This window comes from Notolabrus celidotus, chromosome 19 (genome assembly GCF_009762535.1).
Source record: "Notolabrus celidotus isolate fNotCel1 chromosome 19, fNotCel1.pri, whole genome shotgun sequence".
NCBI lineage: Eukaryota > Metazoa > Chordata > Actinopteri > Labriformes > Labridae > Notolabrus > Notolabrus celidotus.
This window is the reverse complement of record NC_048290.1, coordinates 6414920-6424224: the sequence shown is the minus strand read 5'-3', so window position 1 is coordinate 6424224 and position 9305 is coordinate 6414920. Positions and strand designations below refer to the sequence as shown.

The 9305-nt window shown below is 40.2% G+C and overlaps 1 protein-coding gene across 2 annotated transcripts in view; it reads right to left on the bottom strand.

The window, feature by feature from the left end:
• Positions 1 to 2366: 2366 nt before the first annotated feature.
• The window catches only part of olfm1b (olfactomedin 1b), a 30217-nt gene continuing 23278 nt past the window's right edge, over positions 2367 to 9305 (bottom strand). For both annotated transcript variants that reach the window (XM_034709957.1, XM_034709956.1), the window contains exon 6: positions 2367 to 4877. In XM_034709957.1, coding sequence (XP_034565848.1) covers positions 4203 to 4877 — 675 coding nt within the window. In that variant the 3' untranslated portion in view covers positions 2367 to 4202. The remainder of the gene's footprint in view (positions 4878 to 9305) is intronic.

Below are 9305 nucleotides of genomic sequence, written 5' to 3'. Positions count from 1 at the left end.
TGCAGCATGTCTGTGGCATAAGTAGCAATTAGGCTAAAATGTTTTTAACTAATCAAGATTACATTAAAAAGGAAAACAAATGTGTATTACCTTCTATACTGAACAGTGACAGGCGTTTGGTGTTATCATTAAAACCTTATAGATAGCCTGGAGCCAAGTTACAATGAAGGTAACAAGTGAAGTGTTCATTTGCAAAAACAGATAACTCACTTTTTAAAAATTAAAAAAATGTTTAAAAAAACATATTTCAATCAATATTATTGATTGATAATACCTAAAGCTAGTAACAGAAAAAATATGTTTTTTTAAACATTTTTTTAGTTCTTAAAAAGTGTTTAAAAAACATTTTTCTATTACCAGCTTTAGGTATTATCAATTAACTGAAGTTGGGTTGCTTTGAGTAAATAAAAATGACAATAATTAGAGGGATCTCAATGTTACTTTATTAAAAATGTGTATTAAAAGGAAATATGTTTTTTGGAAATTTATAAAAACAAAGTTCTCTGTTTTTGCAAATAAAGTATTCAAGTGTTGCTAACATTAACTATTACTAGCAAATTGATGCTTCTTTCATTACCAGACCAAGACTGGCTTTAGAGAGTGGTGGCCCAACTAGCAGTGCATTTTAAGACCTCAAAGTTTCAGTGTGGCCAAACTGCTCAAGCTAATAAAGTTTTTTACATTAGCAAACAATTGAGACACTGGTGGCAAATAGTAGTTAGATTCCATTGCCTGCAAATATGTCTTTTCACTCATAAGGTAAAAAAATCTGGGCATCTGAAAGATACAAATCATATTATAAGACTTATAAAACAAAGCAAATAGTAAATATGAAACAGTATAATCTCAAAAGTTGAATGTATTTTTCTCATTCCCCAAAATGTGTGACCAAGTGAAGTGGCACTGCAGCTAACAACTCTTTTCTACAGTGATTACCTAAGTGAGTGGTAACCATGTAGGAAAAATAGTATTTGTTAAAGCAACTAAAGTGTGTAATATCAAACCTTTTTCTACAACATCCCTTAAGTTATAGCCTTTTTCATGCAGAAGCAAACAAGCTAACAGCTCTTCGGCTAACTAAGGTCCTTGATTCGTTTTAGCTGCTGTATGCTAGCAGACAAAATGAGGCTCTAGTTGCATAACCTCAGTATTTCGGACCTAGAAACAACACTGTCATGTGCCCTAAGCTACAACAACAGATATTTTTTGTTCTGTAAAACCCTTAAGTACCAGGATGACACAACTGTTTGAGTGAATACAGTTGCATAAGCTGATTTTGAGCAAATAGTCAACAGACAAATTGAGACAGTGGTAGGTAAAGTCATGAATGTAGTCACATTTCATTTCCTGCAAATGTATCTTTTTGTTTTGTAAGGTAAAACACTTTGCCATCCAAAAGATACAACACATGCTTTAAGACTTTAAAAACCAAGCAAACAGTAAATTAAACCTATAGCAGTGTCAAAGGTTTAATTTAGGCTTTTCTACTGAAACCTTTAATGTTGGTCCAAGTAGCTTACATGCCATTATCAAGGTAAAAACAAGCAAATTTGATAAAGCACCTAAAATGTGAAGTGTCAACTCTTTTCCCCAAAATCTTAAAGTTAGCCTAGTGCCAGAGTAGCAAACAAGCTAACTAAGATTCAAGATTCTCAGTAGCTGTCCTAAGCTTCAATGACAGATGTTTATGTTCTTTAAAACCTTTAAAATCAAGCATGGCCGAACTGTAATATTAACTAACTTCACTGTTAGCTACTTGTCATCAGATCAAGTTAGACCATAGCAACAAAAGCTGAGTGTAGTTGTTTTGCCTGCAAGTTCATCTTTTGGCAAATGAGGTGACACCCTTTGGGATCCTCTTCAGATCTTCATGTTAGCCTTTTTCCCAAGAAGCAAACTAGCCAGCAAGGTTCTGAAGACTCGTATTAGCGTTTGGATGCTAACAGACCAAGCAAGACTGTAGCAGCTAGTGTTGTAGTCAAGACCACATTGACCAAGACATGTTCGAGACCAGAGTGCACCGAGACCAAGACAAGACCAAGACATTTAGGGATCGAGACCGAGTCAAGACCAAGACCGAGACAAGACCAAGACCATATATATCAATGAAAAATCATTATGAGAGTTAACAAAATAAAAGACTTCTAGTTATTTTATTTAAGTTTGCTTTGAATACTATTGACAGCAACAAACAAGGTTTGGTTTTGTCTTTGTTGCCTTTATTTTGACTCCTTAAGTTTAGTTTTTTCAGGGACACAGAGTGCATCAGTGGTGGTCTCAACCGGTCTTGATATAAAATACGGAGCCTGCCCAGTCCAAGACCGAGACAAGACCGAGTAAAAATGCTTTCGATTCTGAGACGAGACCGAGACCTGAAATAAGCGGCATTGAGACCGGTCTCGAGACCAAGACCGGTCTCGAGTACTACAACACTAGTAGTAGCAAAACCTCTTAGGCAGTGGACCAAGGCACAATCTGTTTTTTAAATGTGATATTTTATGCTAATGCTAAATATGCTCTTCCCTCTCAACTGAGCTAAAAGCAAAGTTTACTCTGTAATCTTCTTAAGGGTAACCCAAAAGGAGCGACATAAGAGCATTAGATTTGATGTTAATGTGATCTCCATATGAACATACTTAGCACTAAGTGTGCTGTCACATGGCTTTCTGAGGCAACAATCCCAAGCATCAGATTTCTCTGTTTTATTGACACGAATCATTAACTATCTCATCTCAGATACAACACATGTCCAGCAAAGCGCAAAAAGAGTGAAAAGCTTTTGTCCTCAGTTAAGGGTATACATTTAAACAGCATTATCCTTCACTAGCAGTGGGGGAGAAACATGACATGAGACAGGATTATCCTCTTACAGAAAACTCTCCCTACTACAGGCGCATGATGTGAATTGAAGATACGAGGACCAGGATCCCGGGATACAATACTTGATACATTCTGTTATTTTTTTTTTTCTTCTGAGAGATGTGAGCTAGATAGATTCCTCCCACACAGTCCAAATAAATAAATACAGAGAGGCAAAACCGGTGCCAACAGTTACAGTGATACAAGAACATTTGAAAAATCAAACAATAGCAAAGAAAAAGAAACAAACAAAACAGGGACTTAATAGTAAGAAGCAGGATAAAAAGTAAACATCTTTGCAAATGCTCAAATCCCAAAGGTATTCTACCTTGTTTCCCCTCCCTCCCTCATTTTTTTTTTTTTGTATCATACAGCAAAAGACATTCAGAAGAGGAGACCGGAGTGATAGAAAACACTCATGCAAAGAAAGCCTTTTTCACACGTAGTCACTAACACAGGAAAATCATCTCAAACAACAGCGCTGTCAACAGTCAGTGCCTTCAGGTCTTTTATAGCGAATGTTGTTATTGTTTGCTGTTTCTCTACAGACTTTTGATTTGCTACTGTACTTGATAAAAACGATATGACAGGCTTCACCCATTAGGCTAACAAGGCTTCTGACAAGACTCACCTCCCATTTCTCAGTCTCATGTTCATGGAAATGAGGGGGGGGTCCAACAGTTCATTACCAACAGTCTTTGTTTCCAGACCCCCCCCTCCTTTTGGCTAAAAGAAAAGTTCAGCTGGGAAGATTTCTGCAGAAGCACCAGAGCCATGAAATGAGCTTAGGTTGATATTCCGTTATATAAAAAGAAAAGGCGTGATGTTATTTTTTTGGCATCTGTTCTTATTCTTTTAAACTTTTTATATATTCATCTACTTTTACAATCATTTTCTATGCGGTAAACAATTAAAGAGTTTCATTCCAAAATAAAAAACCTCTAAGAAAAGGATGGCGTCTATCAAAATAAAGTCCACTATGGGTAAATATTAAAGATAGAAGTTGTATTAAGACCTTTTATTTACAAAACAGCTCTGTTTTTGAACAATCATCTGTGATTTTGTGATATGAACTTATAAAGCTTTGTTTTTCTATAACAAATATATCACATTTTGGAATGAAACCCTTCAATTTGACTTTTTTTTTTTTTCAGTCTCATGTATATGCACATTCAATCCAGTTTGCATTCTCTGATGAAGCAGTCTTTCAGTAAAAGTTTCTTGATATTATAAATAGAATGGTCTTGCCATGGAGTCTTTTTCTTTCGCAGATATATTTTCGTATATAGGGAGATCTCTACACAGACAATATGTATTCTTGTATGTAATCCATTTTTCTGTGGTTACAGTTCTTCTGAGCGGATCACGTGGAACAGCGTGACGTTGTAGAGCACCTGGTGGCCATTGTTCCAAGCATAGAGGGCTCGATCACGCGGGTTGTAGTCCAGCATGGAAATATGCGAGTACTTATTCTGGAAGGCAATGTCAATGTACTCGTACGTAGAAGAGTTGGTGGAGTAGGCGTAGTAGACCTTAGTACCTCCTGAGTATCCATTAGTGACGTACAGTGTGCCACAGATCATAAAAGACTCGCCCGCACTCCTTTTGGGGTGGTTGGTGGTCCAGCTCTTGACGATCTGCAGCGTGTTAGGGTTCAGCTTACTGATCACGATATTCCCGGCGTTCTGGTTGGTGGCGTAGACGGCCCACAGGCCTCCCTCGTCCACCATCAGGTCAATGTCCGAGTGGCCGCCCCAGGCGTAGTGATACGCGTTGTTAAAGCCCGCGTAGTCGAGCTGCCGGGACTTGCTGATGGTTGACGTGCGGAAGTCGAACTTGATGATGACGTGGCTCTGGAATTTGTTGAAGTAGATGGAACCGTTGTAGACCACCTGACCAGTTCCCGACCACGGGTGGGGCAGACGATGGGACGTGAAGTTGTCCGACGACATGAAGTCCTGCATCGACTTGTACTCCCGGACGAAGCGGTTGTTGTGGTAACCATCCATGTACCAGACCTAAACGACATGGAGGAGGGAGAAACAGAAAATGAGAAACAAACATAGGAAAGCTAGAGGCTAAAAGTGTACCAGCACTAGTGCTGAAAAAGCCTGTGATACTAGTGTAAATGCAGTACTGGCGAATAGGCCAGTCTGGGCATCTATCCAACACCAGAGTTCACAAGCCCCAAAATAACTCATCTTGCTCGACCGCAAACCACTTCCTCTTTATCTTTCAAAAACAGTAGCCTACACAGCACTTTCCCTTATAGTTGTTTTACAGCTGCAACCAAGTAACTGCTGTTTTGGGCTGTATTGGGATCGAACAGTGAATAGAGTGGTAAACTGGGACGAGACAGCAAGAAACGACGAGGAGAAAGGCTGTGGGTTGGAATCAAACTCAGTTACCCACACTGAGGACTAAAACCTCTGTACAAGGGATGAGTGATGTAAAGGCTAAGCTAAACGGCACCCCCTAACTGCTTTTTGGAGCAGCAAAGACAAACACCTTCTTTCCTTTCCTGACAGTCTTTCCAATGAGATAGCTACAAGAGGGGCGCTGGTGGCCTAGCAGTCTAAGCGCCCCACGTACAGAGCCCACAGTCGCAGGGGTCGCCGGTTCGGTTCCCGGCCGGTTGACCATTTCCTGCATGTCTTCCCCTACTCTCTACTCCCCAAATTTCCTGTCTCTCTTCAGCTGTCCTATAAAATATAGGCAAAAAGGCCAAAAAATATAACTAGAAGAACAGTACAACACCATATGGGGAAATAGTTTAAGTCACAGCAAAGGAATACTTTACTGTTAACTTAAAGTAGGTGTTTCTTCAAATTAAGTCTGGGGGGCTGGGAGCTGAGCTGCCACTAAAGTTACCATAAGGTGCATTTCCACCAAGAGTTCCGGGGTCTTTTAGCCCCCAGAACTACTTTCCCCAGAACTAAAAGGTTCCTGTGCCCCCACTGATGTCTGCGTTTCGACTGCATGCTGAAGTCCCGGATAGATTGTGCAAATCAGGCCTGTGACGTATGGAGGAAATAAATTATATTAAATAATCTTTTGGAATCTTTTTTTTTTTTTTTTTAAGTTATATTTTTGGCCCTTTTGCCTTTATTTGACAGGACAGCTGAAGAGAGACAGGAAATGTGGGGAGTAGAGAGTGGGGGAAGACATGCAGGACATGGTCGACCGGCGATCCCTGCAACGAGGACTATAGCCTCTGTATGTGGGGCGCTTAGACCGCTAGGCCACCAGCGCCCCATCTTTTGAAATCTTAATAAAAAACTAAACTAGTTTGCATTCCCAGGAACTCCCTCTGTGTTTCAACAACTGTGTAAACTCCACAAACACCCACAAGTCCCAGGACCTTTGAAAAGTACTACCCCTCAAGTAGGGGCTTTTCAGGGGGGAGATTATCTAGCCCTGAACTAAATTTAGACCCTGGTTCCTCCAGTCTTCCTTAACCACACAGAGGTCTCTTACTCTCCAAACCGAAAAGACTAGGCCGTTAAAACCGGAAACAACTCAAAATCAAGCCGCCTAACTTAGAAAACAACTAGTTTCCATGTTGCTCATAAGCAGACACTTTTGATGGATGGATTCTTCTCCATATTTTATCAGTCTGTCTTCCTAGATTACCTTCTCATGTTCTTGTTCTGTTACAACTGACTGTCAAACCGTCAAATAAAAGTGCCTGTCATACATTCTTTGAGACAAGCAATGCTAAAATGATAACAATCCAATCACAACCATTCAGGGTAATAGTCTATAGCTGTTATGTTTGAAGTCTGTAGTTCAGTTTGAAGTCTTGCGCTGGTATTGGATCAGTTCTCAGTTTTGGCTGATTCTCACATTCAGTTCATTCAGAATTGGCATCATCACAGTTTAAATGGCATCTCCACAATAAACCTGTATCATCTACATTCTTGTACTCAGAGTGCTTTGAGTACAGAATCTTCAATGCAGATCACACCAAGAATGAATCAAATCACATCGTCGACAAGCATCCCAATTAAGTTCGCACTGAGACGTCCTCCAGGAGGAGCCGCAGCAGAGATCCAGCAGCTTCTGAATACAAACACTCAGGATGACAGCCGCGGGGTGGCATGAGCCGGGCCCCGCGGGGATAATGCCCATCATTCCACATAAAAAGCCCGTCTCAGCTGCTTCGACCCGGCTCCCTGCTGGCCCCGGTGATGGTGGGCAAGAGAGAGAGAGAGAGCTCTTATTCCGGAGCTGCTGGCAGCTCAAACACTTCTCTATCTCACCGGGACTGAGACACCTGAAGCCCTTCCCTTACCTGCTTCCTCGTGCTGCTGTGATTGACTAAAAAAATTATTCAGAGAAAGGAAGTAGGTCTCCAGGGGGCCAGAAAGAAAAAAAAAACAGAGTGAGGAAACCACAAGATAAAAAGAAATAGAGCAGACCTGTCTGCTCTCGTCAATTACAATCACTCTTCCTTTTCGGCCCTTTGATAACGCGCTTCATCTTTTATGTGCTCTCTTCAAAATGCATTAGTTTCTACAAAAAACTAGCCCTCACAGTATGCTAAATATACTCTCAGTCAGCACTTAGATTCACCTTGCTCCCTGGAATATCTTAAAATACATGTTAGTTGTGTTGTCACGACAAACAACCTCCAGGAAGCAAACTGCAACATCTCTATGCTCCTTGTCCAGATCCTTTTCCCTGCCATGTCCCGTCTTTGATTAATGGTCCCCATAAAGCCCGCTCAGGACGAGTATTTTCATTCTTAGCTGACGAATAAACTCTCTTTATTTCCACCTCCCCGTCTTCTGTGCAGCTTTGTTGTATAGATTTATCCCTGGCCTTTGATTTTAATGTGTCCTAGTGATGAAGCGGACTCATTTATTGAGCCAACAGAAGCCACACTCGGATGTAATCAACTGATAAAAAGAACATTGAGCAATTAACAAAGAGTGTTAAATCTCAATTTGTGAGTCCATCTTCACCCCAATTGCAGTTAGCCCCTTCATTTAGAGTCAGGAGGACTATTTGTTGCAGATTTTGAGACACTTGTCTTTTGATTGAAGAGGAAAGACGAGCATGGGGTGTTGACTTTTTTCTCCAAAAGGGTGCCAGTTAAATATTGGCGGGCTGCAGAGGCGCTGGTTTGGCTTAGTGGTTAAACCGCAGCCCCCTGCAGCTCGCCATGTACAGAGGTTACAGTCCTCACAGCAGGTGGCCCTGGTTCGACTTTGGCTGTTTGCCGCATGTTGCTGCACACCCTACTCTTTGAACAGAGCAGGGAGTAACATGCAGTTTCCTTCTCTATCCACCACCCTATCTTTCTAAATACAGGAATATAAGCCCAAAATGAAAACTTCAAAAAACACAAATGATCCAATTTGGTGTCATAAGTTCATGATGTGCAGCTTTTCATTTTCTAAACCCAAATCACAACATTTAAATTCCTGGTCTTGTTTGACCAACAGAATAAAACCCAGTCATTATGCATGTCTTACATTTTGCTTTCAATTTGTAGAACACTGAAGAAATCAGTTAAAAAATCATCACTGCAGTTAAAATGTGTACATTTTTGGGTCAAAAATTCCATGTGGATAACCCTTCAGTCAACTTGTTGAATTGACAGTTGTCACATTTTTACCCTGTGCCTTCAGTGTGGACATACAAAGGAGAAAGTGGTTTTAGTGAAACAAATATAGTCACTGTTTTTATTCAACCTTGCACCTGGCCTGTCAAATGAAGCGTTGCAAAACAAAGCCCAGCCAGAGAGGATAAAATCACAGGTTCTGTTTCTGCCGGGTGCTGTTTTGGATTTCAAATTTTGAGAATAAAAACTAAGGTTTGATAAAAGTCTGAATAATGCATGCATGGAACATTTCAAGAACCTTTCTGAACTCATTTTGAAAAGTGATTAAAATTTGGGGAAAGAAAAAGCTGTATTAAATCTGCTAACATAACATTATTGAAAAACCGTGGGCACCTTTAACTCACATTAACTGCTCATTTGGGCGGCTAATCAGAGCTGCACTGACACATGAAGCACCAAATGGAGTTGATTAAATGAAAAGTGGCCAAACAATTCATCATTAGCATTTGTTTGCAGGTAAAGAAAGTTGGTTTAAAAAATTGTTGTATTCCCCTTATAGCTCAGTTTGGTTCTCCTCCAGCTCCAGAATACATTCTTTGGCTCCATTGTGTTCACTAGATCGTCGCTAGCTTTGATTTTTGGTGCAGGGTTGGTAGTTTCGGAGGGAAAAATAAAACTACATAAGGACATCAAAATGCTCCTTGTAGCTAGTGTTGAAGTTGAAACACCAAACCTCAAGTCTGAGTTGACTCCTAATTATATTCATTTAGCTGTATTTAATCTTTTTTGTATTCAAAGCTGTATTTGATCAGCTAACATAACATTATTGAAAACTGTGTGCACCTTTAACTCACATTAACTGCTCATTTGGGCCAAT